This window comes from Phacochoerus africanus, chromosome 9 (assembly GCF_016906955.1).
Source record: "Phacochoerus africanus isolate WHEZ1 chromosome 9, ROS_Pafr_v1, whole genome shotgun sequence".
NCBI lineage: Eukaryota > Metazoa > Chordata > Mammalia > Artiodactyla > Suidae > Phacochoerus > Phacochoerus africanus.
In genome coordinates, this window is record NC_062552.1 from 127,948,732 (window position 1) to 127,962,148 (window position 13,417).

The 13,417-nt window shown below is 66.0% G+C and overlaps 1 protein-coding gene across 9 annotated transcripts in view; it reads left to right on the top strand.

The window, feature by feature from the left end:
• Positions 1-3,791: 3,791 nt before the first annotated feature.
• Positions 3,792-13,417, top strand: part of MTA1 (metastasis associated 1) — a 34,795-nt gene continuing 25,169 nt past the window's right edge. For 4 of the 9 annotated variants that reach the window (XM_047795142.1, XM_047795146.1, XM_047795147.1 and 1 more), the window contains exon 1: positions 10,994-11,220. In XM_047795142.1, the coding sequence (XP_047651098.1) occupies positions 11,190-11,220 (31 nt within the window). In that variant the 5' untranslated portion in view covers positions 10,994-11,189. Of the gene's footprint in view, positions 3,929-10,990; positions 11,221-13,417 lie in introns of those variants that run through there. The other 5 variants (XM_047795143.1, XM_047795145.1, XM_047795144.1 and 2 more) reach the window with 3 other exon arrangements.

A 13,417-nucleotide genomic window follows, 5' to 3' on the forward strand; every position in this document is an offset into this window, starting at 1 on the left:
TCCTCCGGGAGTTCCCGTTGTGGCTCAGTGGTAATGAATCCAGCTAGGATCCATGAGGATGCGGGTTCGATCCCCGACCTCGCTCAGTGGGTTTAGGATCCTGTGTTGCTGTGGCTCTGGTGTAGGCCAGCGGCTGCAGCTCCGATTCAACCCCTAGCCTGGGAACTTCCATATGCTGTGGGTGCGGCCCTGAAAAGACAAAAAGAAAAATTGTTCCTGTGTATTCCTCAGCATCTCTAAGGTGGTGCAGAGCCACAGGGATGGTGGGGCTGGGAGGAGCTGGGAGGCGTGTCCCGAGGGGCAGAGAAGGGCACGGGTGAGGTTTGGGCAGGGCCACGGGAGACCCCATGGCGCCCCCTCCTCCTTCTCCAGCCCCCCCCCCCAAAGAAGTGGGGAGGAGGTGTCAGGGGCCAGAATCTGCCCTGGGCCAGACACCACGCTGGGTAGGAAAACCCCCAGCCTCTAAGCTGAAGTGTTAGCAGCTATGACGGCAATGACAGGGGCTGGGGCCCCGAGTGGTTCTCAAGGACAGCGTGTCTTCAGCAGAGGCCCAGGGCCTGACCTGCTCACCCTGCCAGGCCTCCTGGGGTGTCAGATGGGGTGGGTCCAGGGCCCTCTGGCCTGCACGAAGGCTCACTCCCTGGGACCACCCAGCGCTCCCCACCACAGCAGCAGAAGCTGCACAGCCTCCCTGGAGCTGGGGCCCAGGGCTGGGCATCGTCCCCCGCTGGCCCTGGGGGGACGAGCAGGGAGGCCATGGCCCTCTCCAGTTGGGCCTGGTGTCCAGGGAGAGGTGACAGCGCCTGGAGACAGTTTTTTGTCCGCCGAGTGTGTGCGTTTCCTGCCACTGCCCTAACAAGCGACCACGGACTCAGTGTCTGCAGGCAGATCCCCGAAGGGGAGGGTCTGCAGAGGCTGAGGCGGCCTCACTGGGCTGTGCCGGGCGGCAGGGCTGCTGTCTTGCCGCGGGCGCCAGCCCCGCTCGGCTTCGGGAGCCCCCACCCCGTTCTCCGCCTCCGCCTCCGGAGCCAGGGGCCCACAACTCTCTTCTGCCGCTGTCCCCACGTCAGGGCCACAGGATGGCCTCAGGCCCGCTCGGTGATCAGGAGACTGTTCTAAGGTCGCTGGTCAGCAAGATTCCCCACCCTCTTGCCACCAGCCGAGCACAGTGGCAGGTTTGGGGTGAAGACCTTTGAGGGGCGGCACCTGCCTTCCACTGGGGCGCCTGGCATCGGCTGGGTAAGAGTGCTGCTCAGTTCCCGCAGAGCCCAGGCCCCCAGCAACCAAAAGTTGCGGGGCCCCAGGGTCCCCAGTGCCCTGGCTGGGAGCCTGCATGAGAGGAGGGGCCCCAGGGTACACAGCTCGGGCAGCTCACACTGCTCAGCACAGGGTGCCCAGTCACCACAGAGAGGGGACACTGTAGGGTGACCACCGTGCATCCATTCTAAACTGTCCCAAGCAGGTAGGTCTCTCCCTAAAGTCTGGGAGGACCAGTACGCCTCCCCAGACTCAAGGGACACCACTCGGGTGCCCCTGTGGCGGCAAGGACGGTCACCTGGGCTGGCTCGCGGGTCAGGTGGCTCAGAGCAGGAAGCAGAAGCCCCTCTGGATACGCCCGGCAGAAGGGAGAGTTGCCCTTGGCCCCCCTCGCAGGGCACGGCCCCCAGGGCTGGCCGGGCACCTGGGAGGTGTCACTGGAGCCCTCCCCAGGCCAGCACGCAGTTGCTGCCCAGCACTGGCCGTTCACCACAGTGACTTCGTTGGCCTTAGAAGCCTTGCTCGCTGTTCAGCGACCCAACAAAGTTTTAAAAATCTCGCCAAGAATTTTATCCTCAAGACTGCTGTTAACAGGGTGAAGTTTGTTCGGATATTTCTAAAGGCCCAGGCAGACACAAGAGCATGTATGGAAATGCAGAATAAGTGTAGAAGAGTCCTTTCAGATTTTTAAAAGTGTAGAGAGAAGACATGATTGCTGAAATTAGATGAATGCTTCCTTCCTTCCTCTGAGTTTAAGAATCAAATTATTTTTATTTTTTGTTTTTATTCAAAAATTTTTTTTGTCTCTTTAGGGCCGCACCCACGGCCTATGGAGGTTCCCAGGCTGGGGTCCAACTGGAGCTGTAGCCGCCGGCCTACGTCACGGCCACAGCAAGGCCGGATCTGAGCTGCGTCTGCGACCTACACCACAGCTCATGGCAACGCTGGATCCTTAACCCACTGAGCGAGGCCAGGGATGGAACCCGTTCCGCTGCGCCCCGACAGGAACTCCTCACCCCTGTCCTTTTCGCAAAGTGACTTGTCCCAGAGCTGGTCTAGGGGCTGGGCCTTGTGTGCAGTCTCCTTTCTGTCCATCTGGGGAGAGGAACACAGGGCGAAAGCCAGCCGAGGAGCTGGCGCGGGCTTGGCGGCGTCTCCCAAAGGTGTATTAGAAGTCACGGTGCTTTGGGAGGGCGATTCCGCCTCCTTGGGGGAGTCGTGCAATTCCAATGGCTTCCGACTGCCACTCACCTGCCAGCACCCGCGCCGGGAGGAAAACGGCCCCCACCTTTCAGCTGCCTCTGCTCTCCAGGGGCTGTCTTATTTCCAGAAGGGAGGCGGGGGCAGGCACTTTACAGGCAGGACGTTGCGGGCACTCTCTGTGCCCGGCAGCTGCCTGGGCATGTATTTATTGGGGGTTCTGATTAAGTTTTGGTCCACCTGTTAGGTAGTGCTGCAGCTTCGCCGTCCAGATGAGGAGATGCAGGCCCCGGAGGCAGGGTCCAGGCCTGCGGGGAGCGAGGGAGACCATCGCACCCCCCCGACGCTTGGCGGACGGCCTACATGTCAGCAGCACCTAGCCCCTGCTCCTCTGCTCCTCTGCCTTTCCTGGCAGGCGGTCAGCCCTGGGGCCTCTGGAGCCCCGGCCCCTCCAGGTCCCACAGGGCTGGCTCCCCCTTTGCAGCCCCCCGGCAGTCAGGTTGATCCTGGACCCGGCCCCCTGCTTCTCTCCGTGCGGGGCTCCATCCCCTCCGCCCAGCAGCCTCCCCACCCGCCTCCCCGGGCAGCGCGTCCGGGCCGTCCTGGACCTCAGGCGCCCAGCTCACACGCGGGGCTGGGAGGACAGGCGGGAGCCTCGCTCGCTCCCGCGGCCCCCGCGCCTCCCTGCACCCCCTGGTCTGGGCTGTGCCTGCGGGGGGGCCCCCCCCCGGGGGCGGGGGGCGCCTTCCGGAGGGCGGCCTCCTCCGGGCACGCCCACCCCTCCTCCCTCGGGCACCGTCAGGGGGGCCGTGCCAGCTGAGAGGTGGGGGGAAGCGGCCCGCAACTGTGTGCCGGGGGCCGTGCGGGCGGGGCGCCGACGGCCGGGGCCGGAGGGCCCGGGCCGCCCACGGAGCGGTGGGCCGCCGAGCGCCTGCGACCGCGCGGACTCGGAGGGCGCCCTCGGGCGGGAGGCTGCGCGGAAAGGGCCGGGCGGGGGGGGGGGGTGCCCAGGGCGGACCCGGGGCGGAGGGCCGATGGGCCGCTGCGGCCCGGGGCCCGGGGTGCGGGCGGGGCGGGGCGGGGGCGCGGGAGGCGGCGGGGAGCGCGCGGCCGCGGGGCGGGTAACGGCCCGCGCGGTGGGCGGCGGCGCCCGAGGCCCCTCCCTCCCCGCGGCCGCTCCTCCTCTTCCTCTCCCGCCCGCGCCGCGGCCCTCGGTCCCTGCGCGGCCTCGGCGGCCTCGGCGGCCTCGGCGGCGGCGGCGGCGGCGGCGGCGGCGGCGGTGGCAGCGGCGGCGGCGGCGGCGGCGGCGGCAGCGCGGCCCCTTTAAACCGCCCGCCCGCGCCCCCGCGCCCCGCGCCCGCGCGCCTCCATTTTCCAGGCCGCCCGCGCCGAGCCCAGCGCCCAGCCCGGCCCAGCCCGCGGCCTCCGCCGCCGCCGCCGGACATGGCCGCCAACATGTACAGGGTCGGAGGTAAGGCCGCCGCCCGCCCGCCGCCGCCGCCGCCGCGAGGCGCCGCGGGCCCCGGCCCCGCCACCCGCGTCCCCGCCGGGCCCCCCATCGCGCCGCCCCGCCGCGCCTCTGGCCCCGGCCGGCGCCCCGGGCCTCGCCGTCCGCCGCCCCCTTCCCCCCCCCCCCCCCCGCGCGCGCCCCCTCGGCACCCCCTGCCCGGGTCCCCCATCTTGTCCCGCCCCTCCCCCCGTTCCGCTTCCCCCCTCCCCCTCCGCCCGCCTCCCCATCGCCCCCCCCATCGGCCCACTTCTGGTCCCCTCCCTCCACCTCTGCACCCCTCCCCCACTGCAGGCCGCCTGCCTGGGCCACCCTCCCTCCTGCCCGCAGCGCCCACCCCTCTGCTGCCCCCCCCCCGCCCCCGCCCCTGTCTCCTTCCCCTTCCCGCTCCATCTTTTCTGAGCAGCCGGCTCCTCCACCACCACCTCTGCCCTGGCCGTGCTCGTCGCCACCCGACATGGCCCCTTGGCCCGGCCCCTCCTGGAGCCGGTGGGGGGTAGTGGCTGGGCCGGCAGCGGCCAGGCGGGGGGCTCTGCCCACCTGTTGGGGGCTGAGCGTGGGGCTGAGGAGCTCTGGGAGTCGCAGAGCATCCTTTGGGGCTGGGGGGCCTGGCGGGATCCCCCCAACTCGGGAGCAGGAGCACGTGGCTTTGGGAGGTGCTGGCGGCTCCTGGGAGTGGGAGTTTGGGGCCCTTGTGGTGTGGAGAGCACACTGGTGGCGGCGGCGGCGGCGAGGGCTGGTTCAGCTGCTGGGGGCGGGGGGCAGTGGTCCCCTCCGGGGGTGGGGAGCTGTATGTGGGGGCCGCGTTCTGCTGCGAGCCTGCGGTCACCTGGGAGCTGCCCTTTGGGCCCCGGCGTGGGCCTGGGGGCTTCCCCAGCAGGATTCCCTCTCCAGGTCCTCAGCGGCCTGTGCTCCCCCCAGCGTGCTGCTGGCACCCCGATCCTTTCTCTGCTGTCTCCTGTTTCTGCTGCCCAGCAGGGAGGTGCTTTGCATTTGGGGAAGAGGCAGGTGGCCCCCTGGTTAGGGGGTGCAGAGCTAGCTGAGATCCGGGGTGGGGGCTTCCTTCCTGGGGCTGTTGCTTCTCCCACTCAAGCCCCAGGAAGCCCCCAGCTTTGGGCTTTGCCCCACTTTGTGGGGAGGGGGCTCTAGGAGGCTCGTGCTACCGGTCCCCATGGGGTCCCGAGCTGGCCTCATCTGGTCCTTCACAGGTGGTGAGATGCCCACCCTCTCGGAGACTTTGAGCCGCCCGCTTGCCCCCCTTTGGTCAGGGCCGAGGACAGCTCTGGCCTGGCTTTCCAAGTCACCTGTGTCTTCAGTCTGCTACCCTCTCTCGCTGGCCGGCTGACCCCCGAGTGCCAGGCCAACCTTGTGACCTTGGGCGCACCCGCCCCGCTGTCCAGCCCTCCCTTCTCTCTGGCTCAGAGGTGGTCACGGAAATGGGGGCCCTTACCCCATTCGGCAGCAGGCCCCTGGTGGACACGGCAGGGGGGTGGGGAGCAGGCTAGGGGGCGGGGGCCTTCAGAGAGGGGCTCTCCAGTCCAGGGGGGAGCCGACCTGTGGAGGGAGGCCCCGGGGGTCTCTCATTACACTGCCAGGCTGGGTGGCCCCCCGTGGAACCTCACGGACGGAGTTGCTTTCTCCGTCCGTTGGCCCCTAGCCCAGCTGCTGCAGCCCAGGGCTCCTGCCCGCCTGGCAGCTGCCCCCTTTCAGTGCCACCCCCTCGCCCTCCTGGAACGCCTTTCCTCAGCACAGACCCCCCTCCTGCCCAGCCCAAGGCCCTCCTCTGGTCTGGCCATCCCCCCGCCCACCCGGTGCCCCTTGGCTTTCCCCAGGCAGAACCTCTCTGCAGGTGTGGGCTCACCTCCCACCCCAAGCTGTGGCCCTGAAGTCGCTCAGCGTGTTCAGTAAATGGAGTGTTCCCAGGGCAGGGGCGCCCAGCTCCCGGCCGGCCGCAGACACCGAGGCTTGAGAGGGAGGCTTGGGCGTCACCCAGAGGCCCTTGGTGGCCTCTTCTGCCTCCCCCTCCCAGGCCCCCCCCCCCGCCCCCCGGTGCCTGCTTGTCGCGACTGGTTCCAAGGGCCGGGGTGCCCCTGGACTTGGACTTCTGTCACTCTCCTCTTGGCATCCCCCCCTCCCCCGGTGTAAACAGGGGTCCTGTGGTGTGGCCCACGGGTGGGGCTGCTTCCACTCGGACCCCTTCGGTCCCTGCAGGGAAGCCTCGTTTGCCCCTGTCCACTGGGCCGCGGGCTCGACCGGCCTGGTGCAGGCCGGCTGGGCTGCTGTCCCGAGGTGCTGCTGCTGCGCGGGGGGCCATGTCTGGGTGTCTCAGGGTCCAGATGGAGGCGGCCTGCCCTGGCCGGGGGCGCGCCCCCACCCGCCCCGGGGGCTCCTCCACTAAAGCCCCCCGAGAGCAGAGCCTTTGCCGAAGGTGCCGGCTTCAGCAGGAAGAAGCACAGGTCGCCTGTTAAATTTGAATTTCAGATAAACAGTTTCTTAGCATACGTGTGTCCTGAATACCGTGTGGGCCACATTTACACGAGAAGTTGCTCGCAGAGTCCCGCGTCACTTGGGAGTCCTGCGTGTCCCACCTGGCAGGCTGTCCCGAGGCCCTGCCAGGAGTCGGGCGGGGTGAAGGCCTGGCCGCAGCTTTGGGCCAGCTGACCGCCTGGGCCGATTGGGTCGGCCTGGGAGGGGCAGGGCCTGCTTCGTCCCTGGGAAGTGACCTGGCCTGGACAGAGGCCTTCTGTCGGCGGCGGCAGCTGTGGCCGCGAGGGTGGCAGGCGAGGTCTCAGTGTGTACGGCGGGGTCAGCCACGGCCCGGCTCCTCTGGGGTCCGTGCCCTGAGGGCAGGGGGGCCTCGAGCAGGCGTCCAGAACCAGCCACGGGCTGAGGGCCCCACAGGCAGCTCTTCTCTCTGGACAGTTCATGCAGAAACCTGGTCTGCTGTGTCTCAGGACAGAAAGGCGAAAGCCAGCAGCCCGGAGCCTCCTGACAACACAGCCACTGTTTGGGGAGGTGTGGTTTTTGTGTGTTTTTTGCGTTTTTTCTTAGGGCGGTGTGTGCGGCATATGCAAGTTCCCAGGCTAGGGGTCGAATCGGAGCTCCAGCCGCCGGCCTACACCACAGCCACAGCCACGCTAGATCCGGGCCGCATCTGCGACCTACACCACAGCTCACGGCAACGCCGGGTCCTCAACCTGCTGAGCAGGCCCAGGAATCGAACCAGTATCCTCCGGGGTACTAGTTGGGTCTGTTACTGCTGCGCCACAGCGGGAACCCCTGGGCGGGTGTGTTTTAATTGGTGGCTGCACCCATGTCAGGGTTTCTGTTTTCCCTTCTTTGGGAGAAGGCAGCGTCCCCTCTTCCCGGTGGTTTGATTTTTAAAGATAACACTTGGGAGAGGTGACGGGCCCGCCCCTCACCCTGCAGGCAGCTCGAAGTGTCCCTGTGACCAGAAATGCGTCTTTGGTTTTTGGGTAAACTTTTGAATAGGTGCGGCCTTCACACATGACAGTTCCGCACTTGGGCAGGCCCAGTTGGGCCGCGCCGGGGACCCAGGCGAGGCGGGGGTCCCGGCATGGGCCTCGGGCTGCGAGGGGCCGGGCTGGGCTGGGGCCTTCCGTGGTGCCTCCCCGGGGAAACGGGGCCGTTAAAATCTCGGGCTGATGAGAAGAGGAGCCGTGGTTCAGGGAGGTCGGCGTAGACGGTCCCAAGAAGCACGTCCTCCAGGCCCGAGGTCCCCCTGGCCCCGCACCCCTGCTGTTTGCAGTGACCTGCCCAGGCGGCCGGCTGGACACACCCGCTCCCCAGCTTGCCTGCCCAGGAACTTGCGATCCTGCGCTGTCCCGTGCTGCCCCGGCTCCGGCTATCCCTGGGCCCCCGCGTCTCTGCCCCCCAGGCCCGCCTGTCCTCAGGGAGCAGCTGGGCCGTGTCTGAGGGCCTGGCATCCTGGGGCTCCTGGGCCCCGCATGGACAGGCGAGGCTGCCGGTGCCGTCCCCAGGGCCACCCGTGTCCTGCGGCGTCTGGGGAGAGCCCGGGAGGCGCCCTTGGCCCCCGCACCCTCTGCCTGGCACCACGTCACAGCCACGGGGCCGCTCCCTCCCCCACCCCCGTACCTCAGGTTTCTTGGGGCCTCCGTGCTCCTCGTCCGTGGGACGTGGATGGGCGCCTTCTCGCGGGGACGCTGGGCCCTGCGGCCCCTCCCTGGCCCTTTTCCAGCCGCGGTCCGTGTCCAGCCTTGGAGGTGGCGCTTCTGAGGAACAGGTCTGCTGGCCCCCCCCGCCCCCGAAAACCGCCCCTTGGCTCCCGCAGTGGAAGGTTAAGTCTGAGCGCCCTAGAGGCTGGGCAGCTGGGCCCTGCCCCCGGTGCCGCTGGGCTCTGCTGGGTGACGAGTGTGACAGTGACGCCTTGAGGTGCGGGCTGCTTGTCTCAAGGGGAGGGCGGGGCTCCCCTGGGCTTGGGAGGGTCACAGGAGGTCGCCTCTGAGAGGGCAGCCTGAGCTCAAAGGCTGGGCCCAGGGGGTTGTCGGCATTCTAGGCCAAGGGCCCTGGCAGGGCCTTCTCTGGGGTCTGCTCGGAGATGATGCTGTCCCCTCATCCAGTGTCCAGAGGGATGGGGACACCTGCCGCGCTCAGGTGTGGCGCCTGGCGGTCCTCAGCCCCCGCCCTGTGCTCCAGCCCTCGAGGGAGGCCAGGCCCCTTGGTTACTGGCCACTTCCCCCTCTAGGCAGGTCCCATCTCATTCCTGAACTTTTGCGGGGACCGCACGTGGCCGTCACTGGCTGTCCTTGCAGGGCCATCACTGTATGCGGGGGCCCACCGGGGTCCCTTCGTGCTGCAGCTTGCGGGGGCGCGTGGGTGGGAGGCCTGGCTGGGAGATGGAGCTGCCGGGCGAGGGTGGATGCGGTGGAAGGGCTGGAGGTGGTCCTCCAGAGTCCCGGGTCCGGGTTCCCCAGGCGCCCTGCCCTCGCAGGGAGCTGCTCCTGGGCTGTGCTGAGTTCCTCCCAGTCCATCCCCAGGCTTGGCTTGCCCACTCCTGGGGTCTCTGCTCCGCCGTTCCCGCTGCAAGGAGCCCGGAGGGCCCGGGGCTTCAGGGTCCCGCCCGGAGAGCTGGTGCGCGTCAGCTGTGGAGGGAGGCTCCGGGGCCTGGCCGTGCATGTGTGCGTCACCCCGCGTGGCCTGGCCCTCCAGGGTGGTCCCCGTGTTCTTGCGGAACTTGCTTTTGTCCCTCTGGCTCCCCTGCGAGCGAGCGCCTGCTGGCTGTGGCCACCCTGCCCGCTCACTGTGGACGCGCATCCCGTCCAGCCTCATCGCCCCGCGCGATTGTCTGAGCCTCCGCCGGCTCCCTGAGGGTGAGGTGTGACCAGTCACGCTGGCACGTCCGCGGTCACGTGTACCTGGCGCCCTGCCCTTAATGGTGTCCACGTCTGGCCTGCTTAGAACCACACTGTTGGGGAGTTTCTGTCGCGGCTCAGCGGTTATGAACCTGACTTACATCCGTGAAGTCAAGGGTTCCATCCCTGGGCTCGCTCAGTGGGCTAAGGATCTGCTGTTGCTGTGAGCCGCGGTGTAGGTCGCAGACGCGGCTCGGACCTGGCGTGGCTGTGGCTGTGGTGTAGGCCAGCAGCTGCAGCTCCAATTTGACCCCTAGCCTGGGATCCTCCGTATGCTGCGGGGGTGGCCCTAAATAGCAAAAAAAAAAAGTTAATCAAGTGGCCCCAGCTAGCCCTGAAGGGTGTCCTGCGTCCCTAAGCGCGGGGAGGCTCCGTGCGGCCCCAGGAGCAAACCCGTGTGTCACAGGGCAGCCGGCGTGAGTCGGGTGCTCAGGAACCCGTGGTACCGCATGTACCAAACCTGGCGTCTTTAAACCGAGCTGCACAGAGAGCAAGGCAGTGTGTCGATCGGCTGATGGCAACGTGGCCGGAGCAGTGGCTCCGTTCTCGCTAGTTCGGCTGACTTTAGGGAACGCAATTACTGTGACGAGTGGGAGCGGCCTGTGTGTGCGCGTGTGTTTAAAATTTAAAGTCAGGTCTGTTGAAGCTCCCTTTCAACATACCCTTTTGTGTATCTGGCTCTTTGATTTTGGCAAACGCACCCGCTTGTGTCAGCCGCACATCTTGGGAACGTTGGTGGACCTGCAGGTCTCCCTTTTGCCTTTTGTCGTCGGCCCCTCCCCCAGCTCCAGCCACCTCTGATCTGTCCCTGTCACTCCAGGTTTCCCTTTTGCAGAATGTCACTCGAGGAACCACGCAGTGTGCCGGCTTCTTTGCCGGAGCGTGAGGCCTCCGGGGCTGTCGGCGCGTTCGGCGTGCGGCCCGCCTGCCGCGTGGGGCCTGGTGCGTGCACGCACCAGGGTTTGTTCAGTCGACGGACCGGTGACGCTGGGACTTGGCACTGCAGGCCGCCCTGGCGCGGTCCTCGAGGCGGCGGCTTGTTAGCGGCAGGCGGTCGTTGCTCACGGTTCTGGAGGCTGCTGTCCCTCATCGAGGCTCCGACAGACTCCGTGTCTGACGGGAGCCCACTTCCTGGGCAGGGAGCTCTGGGGGCTCTTAGAAGAAAGACCTCGGATCCCACTTGGGGGTGCACCCAGAGCACCTCCCACAGCGCCCGCCAGTGCCGTCGTGCCGGGGGTCAGGCTTCAGCATGAATTTTTGAAGGACGTGAGCGTCCACGTTGTAGGGGGGTTATTTCCGGCTTCCGGCGGCGGCCGCGGGAGGCCGCTGTGCACACCCCTGCCCGGCTTTCCCTGGGAACACGTGTCCTCGCCGGGGGAGAAGGGGCCCGGCAGCGGGCTGGCCTGGACCTGTGCCAGGGCCTCCTCACAGCACTCGATCTGGGCAGGTGGTTCCACAAGGCTTTCGGACAGGTGTGCCCGGCACCTCACCACAGTTTCTTCTCTTTTCTTTCCTTTTAGGGCCGCACCCACGGCATCTGAACGTTCCCAGGCTGGGGGTGGAGGTGCAGCCGCGGCACCGCCAGATCCTGAACCCGCCGAGCGAGGCCAGGGATCGACCGCATCCTCACACACTCGAGGCAGGTTCTTAACCTGCCGAGCCACAGCGGGCGCTCCCGCCGTGTCAGTACGCGTTTGCCTGAGGACCCCCGATTCCCGAAGGCCGTGCCGTGGGTCTGCTCTCCTCCCTGTGCCTTCGGTCCGGTGTTTACACAAACCTGTGGCTGGTTTTTCACATTAGAAAGAAGCTTTCGGTTGAGCTGTGTGAGTGGTATGTTCTGGATGGCAGCCTTTTACCAAACAGGTATTTTGCAAACTTTTCTCTATTTTTTTGCACATTTTGTGTATGGACTCTGCCTGCTCTGAGGTCACAGAGATTTTGTCCTGTTTTCTTGTCCGATGTTTATGGTTTTGGGTTTGACGTTGAGGGTTGTGGCCCATCTTGTGGCCGAGGTCTCCGGTATCTGGCTCGGTGCGCGAGCGTCCCGTTGGGCCTCCCATTTCGTGACCTCTTGACCTCCGTGCCGAACGAGCGGCACTTCTCTCGCACCCATTTCCCGCGTGTCCGTCATCCCCGGGGCTCCTCGGCCCCCTTCCATCCGGCATGCGCGCTGCCCGGATGGCCGGGACTTCGCCGGGACCTCGGTCTGGGAAAGGGCGTCTCCGACTCTGTCCTTTGTTCCGTGTTGCTCAGCCAACCCCGGCCTCGCGTTTCCTGCATAAAGTCGGGGGTTGGCTCCCTGGTTTCTGCAGAAAAGAAGAGTGGCGTTTAGATCCGGGGTAGGTTGAGCCCGTGGTTCAGATCAGTTTGGGAACAACTGGCATCTTCACCTGTGCCGCGTCCTCGGCTGTGGCCCGCTGCCTGTTTCTGTATGACTCACGAGCTAAGAATGGCTCTTACGTTTTTAAATGGTTGAGAAAAAAAAAATCAAAAGAGGACACGTGAAAAATCCATGAAATTCAAATCCCAGCCCATAAATAAAGTTGTGTTGGCAGCGGCCGTGCTCCAGGGTTTGCACGAGTCCCGGGCTGCTCTGGGGCTCAGCGCCCTCAGGCTGTAGTGGGCCCACCTGTTCACCTGCTTACCTGTGGGCTCACCTGTGGTCCCTGTTCCTGGGAACCGCGGTGCCCATTGCCCAGAGTTCCGCGTGAGAGCCCGCAGAGAGCCTGGGCCCAGGGCCTTGTGGCTTTAGGGGCGTGCATGGCGATTGTCACTGGCCAACGTGGCTCACGTGGTGACACTGCAGCGTTCCCACCGCGAGAAGGTAAAGGTCGGAAAAGCCGGAAGCTGTTAGGCGGGCTTGTCAGTCATCACAGCCGCGTAGCCTCGTGGAGGTAAACGGGTCGGGATGGAGGCCCTGCGTCGCCGCGCGGCCCGGGCGTGCAGACGGCCTTGGGGCGGGCAGCTCCTGGGACCGAGAATGCGGGTTCCTGCCCGGGGCCTGCACTCCCTGCGGGATGGGCGGGTCCTGTGGTCCGGGCCTCTGAGGACTCTGTGTGGGCCAGGCGGGACCGAGGTTTTCAAACAAGTGGCGAAGATGCCAGCTTGGTGCAGGATGAAGCCGGTCAGGGCGGCCCCGGGGAGCGGGTGAGCTGCAGGGCCTGGGTGTGTCTGCCTGGGCATTCGGGGGCAGCCCTGGGTCGGAGCGCTGGTTCTTGAGCTTCTGGACTGGCACCAGTCCCCCAGTTCTCAGACCTTCAGGCAGGTGCTGGGACCTCAGCCCCCGTTCCTGTGTGAGCTGATCCATAGGGTAAACCCGCACGTGTGCACACACGTGTGTGTCAAATTCACACGCGCATCTGTCTCCTGTTGGTTCTGGTTCCCTGGAGAACCCTGGCCGGTTGCAGATGACCCTGCTAAGGCGTGTGGAGCAGGAGAGGGCCTGGCCCGACACCTTGACAGAGCTCGTTGGGCCTGAGTGCCCGGGGCCTGGCGTCGGTCCTGCTGCGTGTCAGCAGGTGCTTCAGGCAGAGGTTCGAACCTCCTGCTGTACCCAGCCTGTGGTGTCGGCAGCGCGCGTCCCCTGACCTCGCCGACGTGGCGGCCATCAGTTCTGTGGTTTTATCAGAACCAGAAGCTGGATGCCTGCCCTGCCTACCGTGCAGCCGTTTGAGGACGTAGCTGTGGTTAAATTTGACTGCAGTTTCTTAAACCCAGGGTGGAAATTGGAATTTTTCAGCATGAGAAGAACCATTCTCAGCCGCATTATCAAACACTGAGTGCCTTTGGAAGTTAGTTTTTGCTGCATACTTGATAACGGTCCTTTATGAATTCATCTGGAAGGTACGTGCAATAGCACTTAATGCAAAACTTACCCTGGGTGCAGTTACTTTGGTGATGGAAACACCACTTTATACGGTTTGCTCACTGTCAAAAGCAGAAACAAGGAGTCTGCTGGGGCTCGGAGGGTTAAGGGCCTGATGCTGGCTCTGCTGTGGCTCGGGTCACTGCTGGGGTGCGGGTTCAGTCCTTGGCCCGGGAACTTCCACATGCCGTGGGC